Here is a 19,610-nt window from a genome sequence, read left to right as displayed (position 1 = left end):
AGAAGCAGTAATATGTCGAAGAGAAATTAGCAGATAGATTGCCTCAGCTTTAGCTTCTTCATGCATGACATCTAGTTGATCGACCTTAAGTGAGTGCATATGATTCTTCCTGCTACGATGGCATGCCTGAAGATGAAAGAACTTCGTGTTGGTGTCTCCCTCCGCTAAGAAAGTGATGTGTGATCTCTGACGCATGATGGTTCGGAGTAAGGATGCAAGGCCAAGGCATTTGAGTTTCATCTTATTGCGTAGGCTCCGTTCATGATGAGATAGCGTTCTACTTTTATGTGCCTCATCAAATCTAAGCACCAATTCCTTAGCTATTTCCAATTGGAGCTGAACACCATCAACATGCTTGGCACTCCATCTTTTTAACGCGACTGCCATATTTCGAAGCTTGTAGTCTAAAGTGCGAAATGCATTTGCATGTTGCCATAGATAGGTCCATGCTTGCTCCACGGTCTGCAAGTAACCATCATATTTGGGCCAGATGTTTTTGAACTTGAAGCGCTTGAATGAAGACAAAGCACAGCCGGTTTGTAAAAGAAGTGGAGCATGGTCTGAGCATTGGGATGACAACGCTCATAGTTTATGATCTAGGAAGATCGACATCCACTCCTCAGAGGCAAATGCCCTGTCAATGCATTCCAAAGTTGGATCCAACCGCTCATTGCTCCAAGTGAACAAGCGACCATTCAGATGTAACTCCTGAATCTCCAGATCATCAATGAAGCATCTGAAATGACCCATCATTCATCGATCTAGCCGCGAATTATTCTTGTCATCTGCCTTATATATGAGATTGAAATCTCTGCATACCATCCATGGACCAGTGCGCCCATTCCTAAAATCTCATAGTTCAGTTAAGAACCATATTTTTTCAGTCTCTAACTGGGGACCATACACGCATGTTACCCACCAATCCTCATCATTTGTCAGTAGCTTGATCTTAGCAGTCACTGAAAACTCACCAAACACTGGGCTAGATGTTGCCCACACCTGTCTGCGCCATGCCAAAATAATACCACCACATGTATGTGTTGCAGGCAACGTCAAGTAATCGAAGTCATCACCTAGCAACTCCCTAATTATCAAGTCATTACAGGCATCAAGTTTGGTCTCGTGTAACATCACAAGTGACACACGTTCTTGAGCGACCAAATCATGCACAACATATCGCCTAGCTCTAGCATTAAGCCCTTAAACATTATACACGAGTATGTTTTCAGCAATCATAGGTATAGAGTTTTGCGACCCAAGGGTGTTAGGACAGGTAGGGAGGAGCTTATGGCTCAATCTCCGCTACCGCCGCATTGAACAACGGCCGACCATCAGGGATGAGCTCGTCGAGGGCTTCACATTGAGAAATAGGCATAGTCGCCGTGAAAACCTCCCAGAAACGTTGGAGGGCCACAATGTCCAGAGGCCCGGCAAACGATGAATTGCCCAGCTTCTTCATAAGCACATTCTGTGCTTGAAGCACCGGCTTTGTCGCTCGATGTCGCAATTTCTTGGCTAGCCTCTCGCTCCTCCTGATCACCGGTGTTGAAGATGGAGGAGTGCGGGCCTTGCACCTAGGTGGTGCTCGTTGCAAGACGGCCGGTGACCTCACCCTGCAAATGGAGTTTGCAAAGTCAGCCAGAACGTTCTTAATCCGCGTAGAAGTCTCCGGTGGAAATGGAACGATAATGTTTGTTTGGAGCCCCTGGTAAGGGTCACGAAATTGTTCTGTGCCGTAGTGTCAATGCCAGAAGCTGGAGCATCATCAAAGCTTACCACTTCAAGGTTGATTGCCGCGTGATCAGAATCAGCATGGGAGCACGTGGATGCTTGTGTGCAAGAGACCAGGGCAGGGACATCCGAGCTAGCCCCCAATGGTGGAGCCTGCAGGACAGCTCCTCCATCCTGGGTGGCCTCAGTTGTGGGTGGCCCCTCTTCCAGCACCAGTGGCTGCACTCCCACTGTACCTGTTACCTTTGGCTGGCCCAGCCTATCAGAACGAATTGCATTGGACAGGATTGATAACTCTGCTTCCTGCCTCATTGGGTCATGTTCAAACATTGACCTCCCTCGCAGCGACCTAGATGAGGCATTATCTTCCTGATGATGATGCACTAGAGTGTTATCTTCCAAAAGATGTCTCTTCGGGAATCCAAGACCACTTCCGTGATCATCGGGTCAAATGCCTACACATTTGCACTGACGCCCGGTGCATAGCAGTTAATGATGGCGTCTTGGGCGTTTTCCACCTTGCCTCCACTTGAAGGTGTAGCATCTAGGTGCGTTGCCCCTACCGTTGGACCCTCTTTAGGCACTCCATGCGCCCAGTGACCAAACCGTAGAGGCGTGGGCAGCGACCAGGCCAGTTGCTGCAAGCCCACCCTCACCATCATTGTCGCCTTGGAGAATGGTGACCCCCATCTAGGACCCAAGGAAGGTCCACCACCCGAGCTCCCTGCCTCATGTGTGAACCGTGTCCTCTTTGGTCATGGGTGTTTCCTACTCCGTTGTGAGAAGCCAGGATAATCCTCATCTTCCATGCTGTCATAGTTATCTGGCGGAGTGTCATCATTTGATGAATCGCAACCTCGATGATTCTGATGTGTACCCTATACCACAACCCATCATGTTTGGAGTGAATCAATTCATGAGGTTTTAAGAAAAGGCCACATTCCATGTATGGTGCCGGCGGCTCGGGGATGAAGATCAACCTCTCATTTAGAACAAGATCCGGGTGAGTGCACCAGCCAGCCAGGTACCAGATTGCGTTGTTATCTCCAGCAAGCTGTGGTGGGGCTTCAACCAGGTCAGAACAAGCTGAAGCTAGAACAATTTGTGCAGTCTCCAAGTTATGGGCGTGTGTCGGGATTCCTCGAAGCTGAACCAACACTCTGAACCGCATTGAGGCCAGGCTAACCATGGATTGACACCGCCACCTTCTTCAAATCAGCTGGAACGACGCTTCTGACGGTAGGTAAGATCCGTTCCACTATTGCCGGCGTACTGAATTGAACTAGGAAATCATCTAGCTCAGACCTCTGTACAGCAGACTCCTCTAGAATGAGATTAAGAAATTTCTCAAGGAGTCGTCCAACCTACAAGACAGAAACCTTTGGACGCGCACCTCCAATTATCGCTACCAGGGCTCAAGATGAAATATTTGATTCTTGAGTATCCATCTTCTGTGACCTTGGCACCACTCACATTTCAGTTTCTAGGCGACAAGCAGAGTGACCATATGGCCTGGGTGACGCTGGCAGCGAGGAAAGGGACATGTCCTCAGGCCCAGACAATGGCAGCGCACAAACTGCTAGAGGAGAACCAATATGTCCAGTAGAGTGGGAGTGTGCTGACCTTGTGGCGTCGGAGGAAAACGAACGACCACGTGCAGCCGAAGCTTGTGCCGGTGCAACCATCTGGGGCTGATGTGAGGGTGGAGGTGGAGGGCGGAGAATGGGCTGTGTTGGGGAGCGATCTCGCTTACATTGGCGCGACCGATGGCCCTCCCGTCTGCAGCGGAGATAGCGGGGATGGGTTTCTGCAGGCAGCAGCGATGTGGTCCATAGCGAAGCAGTTGAAGCAGCGACCTACCAAGTTCACCGGAATCGGGCGGGGTGTGTGACGCAGACCAGCTTGCTCACCGTGACGCCCGCGGTGGCGACACACCTCCACACAGCCCTCATCCGACGGCCCCTCATCGCTGACATTGGGAATCCACAGATGGCGACCTTGAGCGACCGGGGGTACATGCTCTGGCCATCCCTGGGCCCTGGAACGGTCGGCCTGGGTGTTGGATGTTGGTCCCCTCCTCCGAGCATCCGCCATGAAGCCACCAGGGGATGGGGCAGAAGGATGGGTGGTCGGTGAGATGTCTATTGCCACCGCCTTCCCCTTCCCTTTCCTATGGGTGGTGGACAGTGATCTTGTTTGCGATTCATCCAAGGAAGACGAAGAAGAAGCACTATATCTCAGCCAATCTAGGGTCCCTCCTGGCAGCCCCTCAGCTCGCCACTCGAATGGAGGGGCTAGGGGGTTGAGGGATGGCGACCGGGGCGACCGCATTGCTAGGGACGTCGCTGCCGACGGGTCCACAATGTCTGCTGTTGGGGGGAAGGGGTGGATCTAGATCTTCCTCATCTCCCCTTCCATCGTCAGATCTGGGGGCGGAGCCAGGATTTGAGCATAGGGGGGTTGTTTAAGCCGACAACAATAAATCATACATGATGAAATATATATACAACGAGAGTGTAGATAATAACCAAAAATGTTTATTCTACAATACAAAGAAGGCCAAAAACCAGGGGAAAAATTTAATTACACCTTGGTGTCTAACCTCCACCGGTCAACCTAATTCTAGGATAAAAAAGAATCACGGTAATAATAAATGAAATGAGAAGACAAAAGGAAGAATAATCCTCAATAAAATAAATATCGTTAAGATAAATGCGGAGGGAGAATAAACAAGCATAGCACTGACTATATTTATTAACTAGTAAATTATTAGAGATTATCTAGCTAATGGAGGAGGTACTGTGGGGGCACCAGATGTTGGGGGTGTCAGGACCCCCTCAGCCCCTCCCTCCTTCTGCCACTGGATCCGGCGGTGCCCATGCGTGCCTGATGCGACTCGCAGGACGAGGATGGATGCCGGAGCCAGGAGCGGCAGCTGGGGGGTTGGTGGATGCTAGGGCCGAAGTGCTCGTCGGCGGGGTGCAGGAGCTAGAGAGAGACCCGGAGGACAATTCGGGTTTCGTCTTCCAAAACTGTTCCCTCACCGCCGACGAATGTGTCAATCTCACCGGTGTCGAGACCTTATAACTGGTTTTCTTTTTCGCACTTCTATATTTTGTGATTGAATTTTATTTCCAATCCATTGCCCATAAATGGAGTCGTGCACCTACAACCAGGAGCGACGTCAACGGGGCCCTGGCCCCCTATGCAGGTGTACCTATGCAGTATGCACCAGTTTTTGCCATGCTAAGCAGCAATGGTGGTGGTATGGGTGGAGGCATGCAGGGATTGGTAGATGATGCAGAGCATATAAAATAGAGCAAAGTTGGACAAAGGGAGAGAATATGTGTATATTCTTTGCTTCCAAATAGTTGATGATGAGAACAACAATTGTTAAAAAAAACAGAGAAGAGGATAGGCGATCGAGGTACATTTATTTTTCCTTAAATTTCCGTAAACAAATTGGCAAACTCAGGACTTTTTCATATACAACGCTTCGAACTAGAATAGTCGTCACAAGCATTATGATCCAGGCTTCAGAATACGGTCCTACCAGACATCACCGGTAAATGCGCATACCATTCGATTTTCTACTCAAATGAAATTCGTTCCAATTTTCAAATTTTCTCAAAAATTTAAAAATTCCAGCCTATCGGTCGTACTGGTTCTTCGTTCTGAAATTTTGACCGGATCTGGTAGAGTGAACATTGGTATGTGAACTACTGCTTGCCAACCTCTTTTGCAGACTGTTCACACATACAGTGCTACCATGCTGAAGTGGGTGGTTCGAAAGCCATACCGGTCGAGAAATCTGCAGAAGAAGAACGTGTGGAAAATGAAAGGATGAGACATGGCGATGGTGCCTATGAACGGACGTCCAAACGAGACATGCATGTGAAAAATGAAACCTCCACAGTTCAAATCAAAAGCGTTACACCACCAACTTAAATAACTTTATTCCTTCATTTCTTTCAACGAAATCGATCGAGTAACCATATAAAATCATCGTTCATAGTAGTATATATTGCCGCCGGTTATCCAATTGCCAAGCAACAACCAGCAGCTAGCTTCTCTATCTCGTAACTCGTAAGTGACAGTGATCAGTAGGGAGTGCCGCTAGGCCACAAGGACTAGCAATGGCGGCCTCCGATCATCAGGACACCAGCCGGCATGGGACGCCGCTGGTGTTCGACGAGGTCCGGTGGGTGGTCCAGATCCGGGAGTCCCTGGAGGAGGACGCCACCGGCGGCGACGACGACGACACCGGCATCCCGGTGTCCGTCTTCAACGTGCCCAGGGCGCTGCAGGTGCACAAGCCGGAGGCCTACACGCCCCAGTTCATCGCGCTCGGGCCCTACCACCACTGGCGGCCGGAGCTGTACGAGATGGAACGCTACAAGCTCGCGGCGGCGCGGCGCGCGCAGAAGCGGCTCTGCCCGGCCGGGCTCAAGCTCGACGGCCTCGTCGACCAGTTCAAGCGGCTCGAGCGCAGGGTCCGCGCCCACTACCACCGCTACCTCGACTTCAGCGGCGAGACGCTGGCGTGGATGATGCTCGTCGACGGCGCGTTCCTGCTCGAGTTCCTGCAGATATACGCCGTTGCCGCGGCCAACGACGGGGATGTCGCCGCCGGCGATGGCAAGGCGCTGCGACGGGTGTCGTCGAGGATGCAGCACCTCGTCGACTTCACCGGGAGGAAGTCGGCGCACAACCTCATCCTCCGCGACATGCTCATGCTCGAGAACCAGATCCCGCTCTTCCTCCTCCGCAGGATCCTCGAGCCGCAGTGCGCGTCGACCGACGAGTCCGGCGAGCTGCTCGCGCGGATGGTCACTGGGCTCATGAGGGAGCTCTGCCCGTTCAAGATGATGGAGAAATTCCCAGCGATCGACGCCGGCAAGCACGCGCACCTGCTCGAGGTGCTCTACTACCTGCTCGTGCCGAAGCCGGCGGCCGAGGACCACGCGGCGGAGGCCGACGCCGCCCACGCCAACCACCAGGACGACGGGTACGACATCGAGGAGCAGCCGGTGGACGGCGGCGACGCCGAGGACGAGGAGCAGAAACCAGCCGCCGGCTGGGAATACATCAAGCAGCTGCTCGTCACCATCGGGGGCATGGCGTCGGGTGGCCGGATACGCTACGTGACGAAAGCCGATCGCGTTCGTCGTCAAGGCGCCGTGGAAGATGCTCACCGTCGTGCCGGGGTTCTCGGCGATGAAGCAGCCCGTGGAGGCCTTCTTCATGTCCGGCGCCGACGGTAGCGTCCGCCCCCGCGACCCGAACGGCGCGGGGTACCTGACCCGGCCGCCGCTGATCGAGGAGATCATGGTCCCCTCGGTGTCCGAGCTGGCCAACGTCGGCATCCAGTTCTCCCCGACCGCCGGCGACCTGACGACCATCGCCTTCGAACCCAAGACATTGACCTTCCACCTCCCCGTGGTGACCCTGGACTCCAACACGGAGGTGTTGCTCCGGAACCTGGTCGCCTACGAGGCGTCGGCGGCGTCCGGCCCGCTGGTGCTGGCCCGGTACACGGAGCTGATGAACGGGATCATCGACACCGACGAGGACGTGGCGGTGCTGCGGCGGCGCGGGGTGGTGCTGAACCGGATGAAGAGCGACGGCGAGGTCGCCAAGCTGTGGAACGGGATGGCGCGGTCGGTGCGGCTCACCAAGGTGGCGTTCGTGGACAGGGCGGTCGAGGAGGTGAACCGCTACTACAACTCGCGGTGGCGCGTGAAGACGAAGCGGTTCATGCGCAAGTACGTGTTCAGCTCGTGGCAGGTGCTCACCTTCCTCGCCGCCATCATGATGCTCCTGCTCACCACGCTGCAAGCTTTCTGCTCCGTCTACACATGCTCGAGGTGGTTCGGCGCCGTCACCGTCGCGACGGCAGATTGATATTACTGGACGGATTTGGGAGCCTTCCTTGATCTGGCTACGCGACATGATTTTGCATGGGTTTGGTTTTGGCTGGAAATGGCACCAGTATACAGTTGTTGGATAATGTGGTTGGGCATGCATTTTCTTTTCTTTTGGTGGTGGTTGTTCTGATGTGTAAAGTACTGAAGTGATTGGTTGTGATTTGTACGTGAGATTAATAAGACCTGCGCATCTCGCGCCATTGGTTTGACATTATAATTTATCTCCATGTAAATCTTATCTTATGATAATCCAAGTTAACATCTTCTAATTCATTATAATTTACCGGTAACATCTTCCTTGTAAATCAGGATATGGACGCATTAAAATATCATATAAGCTTAATACTTCGAAATTTTCATCCATACCATCAAACCAACCTTTGCAACTTAAACATTCAAGGTATCTTAAATTTTGAAACTTTATATCATAAATTAATTTGTCAAAAATCAACATATTATTGTTCATAGACCGGCTTTTATGAAATCTATCTCACTTTAATGTTCATAACTTTAAATCAAATGTCCGGTCAGAAATAATGAAGCCTACCTGACAATAGGAAACAAATTGCTTGCTTGTGATGATCGATTTGAAATTAATAATTCAAGATGCTTCGCTAGCTAGTAGTTCATCATGACATAAACATTTTTATCAGAGGAAATGGCTGCAGAGCTGTGCCCTTGTGTCCCCAAAGGAAGTGATGAGCACTTAGCCTAACATGGTTTTAGCATATAGTTAAGACTTCAGACGTGAGACGATAATGCTCCTCACCGAGTCGCCAACTCTGTAAAGTAGCAACAGGTATGTTTTCTAATTACTACTCATTCTCTTTATGGAACTTGAATGTTAAGTAGGAATCCTATCAATTTTTTTTGTTTCATATAAAGGCCTTTGGATGTATAAAAACGCAAACCGGAACATGAACAACCCATGAATCATGATGCTTGTTGTAGAAGGAAATGTGGCATGAAAAAGGGAACTCTGCATTGTTTGAACAGGGTAGCAGATGCTGTTCCCGCCCGCCCACTTGCAACAAGAATGTTAGGATAGATAGTCTACTTTCCAATCATCTTCCTCACCCACTCAACGAATCCATGTGAGCGAGAATTGGGCCATCTAATCGAGGCCTTATTAAGCGATCCTAATGGCGACGATAGTGCTTGGGCTGGTTCGGGTTGAAAGCAGGGGTGCGCTCATGGAGAAGTTATAAGCCCTCTAGGAGGAGGTTGAGGGCACAAGGTATCTTGGAGCTCCACCTGCAATGGAAAGTGCTACAGCATCAAAACAGCGAATTGGCAGAATATTTGAGGTGGGTGATGACTGCAAAGTACGGATTTGGTTACTGCAAAGATGATTTTACCCATCACTCTGTTTTTTATGTGCCAAGTATATGTTTGCAGATTAAATAGAATCCTAAGTATTTGGTTGGCTACCACAATTTGTCAAAATTTTCACCACCTTTTTTTTTGTGGTAATTGTTCGGTCCTCATCACAGCTATGGCGTGCCAGAATTTGGTTATTAGATCTCACTTGTCATAGACTTAATATTTAACCAAACTTTGCCTAGGGTGTTGCTTACAAATTGTTAGCCACCTTAGTTAAGATTTGGCATTTGGCAAGGAGCATGGCAAGGTGTGGATGAGAACCAAACACGCATGCCTAATTTCAGGGGCGGAGCTGCAGCCATCCATCGGGGTCCGGCGACCCCGACGACTACCGGCAAATCCCCTTGCATCGCCTGTTGTTTCGTATGAAATGACCCCATAAAAAAACATGGTTACTCTATTCTGACCCCGGTGCCTAAAACTTCTGGCTTCGCCCCTGCCTAATTTCCTTGTGAAAATCGCATGGTCCACGTCAAGCTAATTTACACATTAAGCATCGATTAATCAAAGAGATAATGACTAAAAGGTCAGTAGCTTAGAAAAGTATATGTGTCGTGTTTTATTATACCGTCTTTAACGCTTAAAGAGACTAAAAGAGTGTACTTTGGCGTGGAACACTGCAGCATATCCGGCAATGCTCATCCATTCGTGGCACCGACGCACCTAAGCTGCGCATACATTGTTGGAGTAGGCACACGAGAACCACCCTACTGTTCTGTAGAACCATTATGCTGGCGAAATTAGTGAACAGCTATCCTTTTCCCCTTTTTCCCCAAATACTCAGTATAATTGTGTATCTTTGCATTCAGAAAACTGCTAAAAAAAACTCAGTGAACCACATCCACTGGCGTGTTGCAAATACACCCCTGTTGAACATAGTAATGCCGCGGGTGGAACTCGGAACCCCGGTTGCAGTTTCTTGAGTAATCCTGGAATTTTAGTTTCTTGATTGATTTTTTCTTCAAGAAGTTAGTACATCAGTGGTGTTTCTTCCCCCTCTTCCAACAGGTTGCAAAATGAAAAGGGGAGAATAAATGAATTACATCTTGGATGTTCCTATATCTACAGTAGTAGACTCCTCATCAAGTGATGTGCTCACTAGTTCAAGCAGGTTTCATCTAGAAAAGGAGAAAAAAATAATGGAAAAGATCAAGAAATATTTTGCTCAGTGGTGTCTAGACTTGTGCCCCCTCGGACCATAGTAATCCACATGGATCTCTGGTAGCCTGTGGCCAACTCTATCTTTCTCTTCAGAAATGCTTTCCTCCATCTTTTCACCTGATGGCTCATTGTCAGTGTTCTTCACTGCCATTTCCCCAGATTTCTGCAATAACCAAATAATGCACATCGGTTAGCATCTTCAGGAAGATCCATAGCACAATGTGTACCAAAATGCGCATGTGAATAGCCGTTACTTACATGAACCATCTGATTGCTGAATGCTTCATGGCTCTCTGAATCCAGCCGGATACCCTCTACCCTTGCCATCACCAGGAGCAGGACAATGACAGCAGCCACCAACGGCAAGGAGGTCTTCATCTGATCTCTGTGTAAGGATCTAGATATTGGAACAGTTCGGTAGTGAAGCTTAGATGGAATAATGAAGACTGAAGAGCTGTCGTCTTTGTTGCTTGGACTTGAGCCATTTGACCCTGAGATGATATATATACATCTTTGCTCTGGAACACAACTCTGGCCCCATCCAGTGATTGGTGTACTCATGTCTGCAGTGGAGGGGTTACCGGAAGTACCAATGCAAGGTGTGGCCGTAGTTTGTGTTATCTTTGCCAGCCTTTGGAGAGGTATGTCTGCTCAAATTAGGGGCCTTGGTTAGGCCATTGGTCCCTGGATTAGGTGCTAATGCCACACTTGAAAATACCAAAGCGAATTAAGAATTTTGGCAAGTACAATAGCTGGTCTCAGGCACCACATACAGCTGCCCCTAGAAGCTTGTGTGCGTGTCTGTAAAGAAATGTACACGAGTGCGTATATTTGTTCGTGCATTCCTCCAATAAGTACAAAAAAGCTTGCTAATTCTGTTATTTTACTGGCATAACGAAAAGGAACTATTTTGACCTTGCTGCAAACAGACAACACTAGTCAGACTGAAAGGACCGGAGTTTGTGCAATCTAGCCTTTTTGCTAACAATTGTTCTGAACTGTATTCAGCTCCATAATTTTTGTATTCTGAGGCCACACAAGTGAACATCATCTGAGCCTCTGAGGAGAACAACAGGAAATGTAGCCAAATTTTGACATATTTCAAGCAGTCAGTAAGACGAAACGTTCGTTACATGATGAAAGGTCAATTGCACGGCTAGGCAGTGACATTTTTATTTACAGAAAAAAAAACGGGTAAACATTACACAGTGAGCTGGGAGCTCGCAACTTGCAAGTCACAACTTCTTTCCCAGGTTTAGTTTCACCAACTTAAATTCCTCAGAAGTTGGAGCTCAAATTTGTTGGTTCAATTACCAACAAGAATAATAATGAGTTTGTTGGTTCAATTACCAACAAGAATAATAACCCGTGTAATGGGTAACAACAAACAACAATGAGGCACCGAGATGACTACGTACAATTACATCCCGGCAATGCAACAAAGCACCTATTCACTGACAAGAATGTGGTTATTGCCTTCCCAGGAGTATCCTGAGGCTATTGAGCCCGTCAGCTGATATGCTCCGCGCCACCCTACCGGGGCGGTCCACTTTGATCTGAGGAGGGGGCTCCAGGTGGAACGAAACCAACACTGCGGTTAAGTTGTCAATGGCCCCTCGCCTTATTGCCTCCTCAACGATTTCCTTGCAGCATAGTTTCACATCATTGTGCTCTTGGAGACGCTTCCGTGCAAAGTCCACGGAGTTTTGGTTTGAGAAGACATCCCAAATTCCATCACTGCCAATTATCAAGAACTCGTCGTCCTTTGTCAGTGTAATCATCTTGAGCTCTGGTTCAGCAATCAGGGGACCTCCTGGCTCACCAACCTCTTTCATACCCTCAAGATGCCAGTCACCAAGAGCTCTAGTGACTCCTAACAAACCATTCAGATAGCCATCATCCACATAGCCACCAAGCGATTCTATGCGTAATTTTTCAGTGAGGCTACAGGGCCTGTGGTCCATGGACATTTCGATTGCAGTGCCACACCGGGAAAGAACTGCTCTACAATCACCAGCATTAGCGACCAGAAGAGACCTGCACGAGTCGTGGAAATTTTTAGCATGGAGCATATGGGCTAAACAGATAACAACTACAGTAAAATTTAAATGTATAAATATAGTAGAAAGTTAGAGAGCGATACATCACACAGAGAGTGTGCCTTGGACTTCTCTTATAAATGAGATTACAAATTTGAAACGAAAGTAGTAAATATCGGGTAGCTGCCAATCTGTACCAACCTACAAGGATCCTTCGATGGTTTAAACCATGGTCCCTTAAGCTTCTAAGTCCCAAATTCTCATTGAAGGGAAACATGATAGAAGGTTGTCAAAGAGAATAGACCGTGATTTGTATTGAGAACAATCAGTTCAATTTCTATATGGACAGACAGCTATGGGTATCTAATAAGCAATTTCACCTTTCCAGGTTCACAAAGATTAACTCGCCTACTATTATCTACTTTGCTTAAATATTCACAGGCTTTCTCTAAAAGAGTAAGCACATCCCATGCCAGGTTGGAGAACTTTACAACATTATTTAGAATTGCGTCATTAGGGACAAATACAAGATAATATCCAATTCTTGTGGTAAAGATTAAAATGTTAAAGACTAGACCTAGTACAGCACAGCTGCTGAACAGCCATGGTACTAGCTCCATCCAACTTTAAAATGCAAACCTTTTTTCTCTCTCTCTACAATTCAAAAGGAAAACTTAACAAGTTAACATGCAATGAAACACGTACGAACATGGCTGAACACTGTAGCATTAGTTCTACAAGATTCAAGGTACATTTTTGTCAGATCTCCATAAAAATATTTCTTGTGTAAATTTCCATCTGGTGGATGTTGAACGATAAGGCTTTCTGAGAAAACCAATTATATTACAGAAACAGGCATACATCTCATGGTACTGATGAAAGAACAATAAATATACTGTCTAAAGCTGGGCATCATCATTCCATGTGACAGGAAAGTACCTTCCAAAAATCATTGCTGTAAGTGCAGTTGTGCCGGAGGACAGTGCTCTATGGTGAGAGCATGTCTCAGCAAACTGGCAATCAATCTGCATAAAGGACCTCCTGACAACTTTTTCAAGCTGAAGAGGGAAATCTGAATCTTCCACAATTACCCTTGGTAAATTATCACGAACGAAATGGGCAGCGTCTTTTCCACCGTGACCATCAAAGACCTGATTATTGAAATGGAGAAAATACATAACCAAGAGAAACATCAAAATTTCAAGATTCATATGTATGCAGAACAACTAGCATGCTTATATAGGTTATAACTGACGAAGAGCAAGCAAAGCTATGATTCAAAGTAATTATTGAGGGTGCAGAACTGATCACTAGCTGTGCATACATAAAATAACTATGCTAAGACTTCTATTAAACTTACATAACTGACTGAGAAAAACAACTGCGTATGAACTGTTTATACGAGGTATTCTAGTGAACGTAGTCGGGATATACCATCAGCATAGACTGCTTGTAGATTTGCATGTGTGCAATACAATTTTGTCTGTCAAACTAGAAAAAAAGGTAAAATGGAGTGGGCAACACAGCAGTAGTTACCCCATAGAAGGAAACGACTTCACTATTTAATGATGGGAAACCGAAGTTCTTAGCTAGGTCCGGAATGCACACATGGGCATCTTCCATGTATTGGCGACCTCCAATATCAGACCAATCTCCTGAACGGACCACTGGAATAAAATTGCTTAACTTATTCTGCCTGAAATCAGCAGAAGTTGTGTTTTCACAAACTCTCTCCATCTGCGTGTAAAAAGAAAGGTTCAGTGCACAAGAACGCAGTACAGGAAGCACTGAATGTGAATCTATAGATAAGCTAGCTAATTTAAATTACATGTGATCACAAAGTCAAGTTAGTAGCATTGCCACATTTATCTTGAGCATACTAATATAACCAAACTATGATACTTTAATTATAAACTTGTATCTAAAATGCCCATCAAGTCTACTTGAGTGTCAAACAAATTAAAAAATTCCCTGTCAGGTAGGATCATATTAAGTTATATCAAATATTAACTCATCTATTTTACCGAATAAATTTTCAGTTTAGTTGGAACAGTAAGAAGTTTTACAAATGATTGCCTTTCTTATGCAGAGCATTAGTGGCCAATGTTGTACAACAACCAGAGCCTACAGATAACAAGTTCATAAGTTGGTAAAAATCATCTTTACAATCTACATCAGAAATGATTGGACAGTTTGACAAAAACTAATGCCGAGAGCACTATTCACTTATTCCATGACAAAAACTAATGCTGGAAAGTACCAACATTAACAGTCAAAAACAAATCTGAAATTACAAGCTTCAGTACTATTTGCCTATTCCGTGGCACAAATTAATGCTGGCGACCGACATTACCAGTCTAAAAGGACAATCCACCCATGACAACAAAACCTAAATCAAACTGCAGTACCTCAAAAGCCATGGGCTACAAAAATCTAGCAGTTCCTATCACCATGTGGGTATAAAGCCCATCAAAGTCAGTAATCACATGGACCACTTAGGAAAGTGATGTCCTTCACAGGTAGCAGCACGAAAAAAGCACGTTGTTTCATTTCATTTTAGTCTGGGAGGGAAATCAAGTACATGTGCACTTGGCAAGTAGTTAGATTTCTGAAGAAATTTCTGACTTTTCCGGCTCGCTAGGTACAATGCTCAGAAATTAGTAGTACCTCTCTGCCACAGCACATTTCACCATGAACAAGCAATGATTGGACAGTTTGACAAGTTCAGCGTTCAGTACAAAATTGACACGCTGATGAACAATGAAAAGCATTGGCAAGCTGCAAACAACCACCAGAAAACACCTACCGACATTATACAGCTACAATGCAAGGAACATTTTTAGTTGTACAATTCAGGCAATTTTAACTGTCATGCTGAACAGTGTTAATCGCCTTATAAGTCACACCTTCATTAGGATCAACTGAACACAAAATCACCCACTGTAGATTCTTGCATATACAAGAAAAAGAGCAAAATGGGCCGTCAGCGGCGTGTACGCAAAGCAAAGACAGTAATTGCTTTGCACTCAATCATCCTTCACTCCATGATCAAGCACTCAAGTGAACCGATAGAAAAAGGCATATCAGATTCGCAGATGCATCGAAAGTTCCATCTACGAAACCAAATAGCCACCCGAAAATCGAATCTTTATTTTGCAAAGAGCAGTGGGCACCCACCTGACCCAGGGGAAATTCGGCGGCCTCCTCGATCCCTTCCTCTCGAAAGCCAAGCCCTTCCGTGTCCTCCGGCTCCTCCGCGCACATGACGCCGCCGGCCGGACAGCCCCACCTCCGGCGTTCTTCTTGGCACGAGGCGCAAGCGCGCAGCTGGTGCTCCGCTGGTAGGAGGAAGAAACACGAGGGGCCGGGGGAGAGGACAGGGAGAACAGAGAAGCAAAGCAAGTCAGTAGGGAGAAGAATAATTGGAGCGTGAAGGGAGGAGGGGGGAGGAATCCGAGGAGGAGAGCAACACAGAAGATTCTTTGGGAATATCTGTGGGGAAAGAAAGAAATCCTCCGGTGAAAGGGAGATGGTGTGTGGGGGAAGGCGAGGTGGGGATGGAGATTGCGGTGGTTGTTTGTTGGAGCTCGGATTTTTTTTATGGGGGCAGTGGGCTGGGGACTGTGGCCTGTGGGTGCAGCCGTGCAGGAGCAGGACAGGTAAAGGGCGACGAGGAAGAAAAGCACGTGGTAACTGTGGCCTGTGGTGAGCAGGCGTCAGATGTGACGTCTCTAGGGAGTTTGATGCACGCCCTGCATTTGTTCAATTGTTTGGCTAACTGAAATGATCCTATTTCTACTAGTAAAATGTAGTAACAGTGATACTGTAAATGTCACGCATTCTGGCTAAAATCGCAATACCACTTGAATTTCCTTCGCTGCTTGTTTTAGTTCCTCCTTTCAAGGCTTTTTTTTTATAGAGACTATGTATCACCATTTAACTATTTAACTAAACACTCGTACAACTCGGATAGACAAGAACGATGTAGAGTAGCTAGAGTGACAAATCCAATGACATATAGTGCCGGCTAGGCTATGCGACCAATTTTCAGAATGGACTGTTGCATTGGTTGAAATCAAGGGTTTTCAAATTATTTTTTTCCATCGCATCACGGCTATTCTTATTATTGCCACCTACATGTTTATTAAGGAAAGACAAATAAGGGTAGGTGTCGCGGTTGTCTCGTCACTATAGCGGTCACTATAGCGCGTGCGTTCTTTGTTGTCGCCATGGCATCTGCTCTTATGAACATTCCATGTCATTCATCGCATCGAGTTGATTCTCATAGATCGCATCTCCCTCTCATGGTGCTTGCCGACCTGAGTTTGAACCTAGTGTGACCATCCAAATAGGGCAACGCGATATGAATATGATAAGTGTATATCTATTCAATTTTCCTAGGCTTTCCATGAAAATGATTTTTTTTAATTGCATTGATTTTTCCATATGACATTATGGATGGTCCAGCACAATGGCTTTTCCGTGGGTGGTGGAGCTAGGAACATATTTTTAGGCTGAATTATCTCGATCCTTCTATCAGCCTGGCTCAAACCTAGCCTATCACTGATGTAATATATGAATGTCAAACTCCAAGTGACTTGTTGGGGGAGGGGAGTTATAAAATTTTACCAAAGTTCTTTTTAATGCATGGGTGCCGTGCTAGTGCCGTGCTAGACTCGCTAGACGTGGTGCCAAGTGACTTTTGATCAATGCCACGTATATAGAGTAACAATGCAACATAACCATATTTTGCACCCACAAATCAAATTTAATGACTTGTATAAGCAATTTTCACTTGTATGAATTACCTTTGCTTAGATAATGAGTTGTATGAATTACTTGCACCCACCACAAAGTTGTACTCTCAGTGCAACACTTTACTACTCTTCCAACCAAATTAATCTCGTTGAATGTGGATACTACTTTAGTATGCAAATGTGTTCCATTTTTCTCACCAAGCATTTATTTTATTTTCCATCTATAAGTTAATAAGTAACCATATACACTTAGGCATGTAGGAGATGAAAAAAAAAACAAGTAGGGTTGGGACATATGCCTCTTACTTGCATCACTCATATGTTTGTCCCACTGATATCTGTGACTTACAAGATCCTTTTATTTCCTTTTATTTATTGTTTTTTCTAGTTATTTTTTTTCTAGTTATATTACTTACCGTGAAAGAAAAGATACATGGTTCATGTGGCAGTGACAAAAAGGGAAGCCTAGTCTATCTATGAAGATGGTTGTCTTGTAAACCAACATGTTCATAAGTTGCATTATGCGTCTATGAGCAAGATGACAAATCTAGTTGTGGTTAGTCGAGGAACATTCTAAACTCAGTGATTTGATGAGAAACAATTCTCCATTTTTTTTCTCGAGGTGACTCAAGAAACTTTTTTAATGTGATGTTTACTCTAACCTTGATTGCTATCTTTGTAAGTTTGACCTAACACTTAAATGAATTAGTAAATGTTTGTATGCATGCAACATTGGCTTAAAACCATGGAGCTATACACAATGTAAGAGTTGTGGAGTGAGGCAAAAGCCTGAACAGCAAATGTATTGATCTTGGAGAGGAGTAGACCCAAAAGAATCAGCTATCTACTAACAAAGATTTAATCCATCCATTTCAAATTGTAGTGGTTCGTAGATATTTATATGAATCTATGAATCTAGAAAAGCCAAAATGACCTACAATTTGGGACGGAGGAGCAGTCTTTAAGGAGTGGTGGAGAATATACTCATCGGGGTTGTTTTGCTCCGCTAAGAGCAACTCCAGCGATCTCCCTTTTCCCAATCCAACCGCCATATTGGGAGAGTTGAAAAGAAAATAGTGCTCAAGCAACCTCCCGTTACCTTTTTCTTTTTCCAATAATTATTAGGACAACCCAATAATTCTCCACAACTCTCCCTAAATAAAGGAGGAGTTGTGACTCTCTCAACACGGTAGTTACATTGGGATGAGATTATTGGGAGATATCAAAAGCAACTCTCCCAATAACAGTGAAAGCGATATTAAGACATCACTATTAAGTAACTAGTTATTGAAAAATATATTGCAAGATTGTTGGAGATGCTCTGTACACACAAGTCAACACAACAAGAAGTTGTGTAGCCGTGTGATCCGCCGGCTCGTCGGTGCGACGGTCGTGTGTGGTTTGCGTTGGCTTCGTTCGCGGCGTGCTTTGCGTTGAGAGGAAAAATCCGAAGGGCTTCTTCATCGCTCCGGTGCAATTCAAAAGCCTACCAGGCCCATCAACATCAAGCCCAACAGCAATGCAAGTAACAGAGCCTGCGTAATTCCTATTTTTCGCTGTAAGATTCCAGATTTTTTTTTCGCCCAAGACTTTCGAAAATCTCGGCCGCTAGAATTTCTGACGCTCATCCCTCGTTCCATGGGCGGCCATGGGACGGAAACGCTCGCGGTCGCGGCAACCATCTGCTCCGCCGGCCATGCGCCGGCGTCGGAGGCCGACGTCGCGTTCCGGCCTAGGGAGACACCGGTCACCGGAGATATCGTCCCTGCATCCTGCTGCTGTCCGGACGACGGGTCCGCCGCCTTCCAAGCCTAATAAGGAAACACGGGTCCTGTGCAAGGTAAGATTATTCGGCAAAAAGATCATGTCAGACGCGAAGTTTTTAGTTCGAGGACCGAAACATCTTCAGGTTTCTATCTGCTCTTGTAGCTGCGAGACGCGGCGGGGCGGAAGCGGCCACGATCTCGGTCGCGTGAGCCACCTGCACAGCCGGCGGCCGGGGCCCTTGGCCAACGGAGAGATGGCCCATTCGAGCTAAGGCTTGTCAGGATTCGGGGTAGTGGTATCCTGCGCGGCCAGGCCGTGCGGTGGTCGGTCTGGTCGCCGGTGGCCCCGCGGCCCGGGACGCCGCCGCCGCCGTCCGAGAAGCGGGCCGCGTTCCGGGCGAGCCCATCGCCGGAGCCGGCCGAGGAGGAACACGCTGCTGCCACGCCGCGGGTGGAGCGACGCTGCGACGGCGGCGGGCGGAGCGGGAGAAAGCACTTTACCTCGTCATGCAGGAGCAACTCCACGGCCACGGAGTTGCCTCCGGCTACGCCGTGCACCGCGTCGCCCTGGCGGGGTCTCGGCACGGCGTCTCAGTCTCCGTCGAAGAGCTTGAGGAGCCACCCGTCGCGCGCTTCAAGGCGGCTCCGGGCATGGCCTTCTGCAAGGCGGGGTCGAAGAAGATCGTGGGCGTCACTGGCAAGGACGCCGGCGTCGTGGACGCCGAGAGCGTCGTCATCGACGCCGGCACGTGGGAAGTGTCCACCGGCCCGCCGCCGTCGTCCACCGAGTACAGCCTCGTCGAGGTCTCCGGCAAGGTCTACGCCGCCGACATGCTCACCAAGGAC

General features: G+C 47.2%; 2 protein-coding genes across 2 annotated transcripts; one reads left to right on the top strand and one right to left on the bottom strand.

The window, feature by feature from the left end:
* The first annotated feature begins 5,867 nt into the window (after window positions 1–5,867).
* LOC101757029 (putative UPF0481 protein At3g02645) lies at window positions 5,868–7,635 on the top strand. Its single transcript, XM_022825900.1, has 2 exons — window positions 5,868–6,851; window positions 6,907–7,635. The coding sequence occupies exons 1-2, from the start codon at window positions 5,868–5,870 to the stop codon at window positions 7,633–7,635; spliced, it is 1,713 nt and encodes a 570-aa protein (XP_022681635.1).
* Window positions 7,636–11,336: 3,701 nt separating this feature from the next.
* Window positions 11,337–15,878, bottom strand: LOC101756615 (probable protein phosphatase 2C 54). The gene is made up of 4 exons (XM_004964625.3): window positions 15,419–15,878; window positions 13,778–13,978; window positions 13,181–13,392; window positions 11,337–12,239 (listed from the first exon to the last, which is right to left on the bottom strand). Exons 1-4 carry the CDS (start codon window positions 15,503–15,505, stop codon window positions 11,672–11,674), a joined length of 1,068 nt encoding a protein of 355 aa, XP_004964682.1. The 5' UTR covers window positions 15,506–15,878; the 3' UTR covers window positions 11,337–11,671.
* Window positions 15,879–19,610: the final 3,732 nt, after the last annotated feature.

This window comes from Setaria italica, chromosome IV (assembly GCF_000263155.2).
Source record: "Setaria italica strain Yugu1 chromosome IV, Setaria_italica_v2.0, whole genome shotgun sequence".
Lineage (NCBI taxonomy): Eukaryota > Viridiplantae > Streptophyta > Magnoliopsida > Poales > Poaceae > Setaria > Setaria italica.
This window is presented reverse-complemented; position numbering and strand designations above follow the sequence as displayed.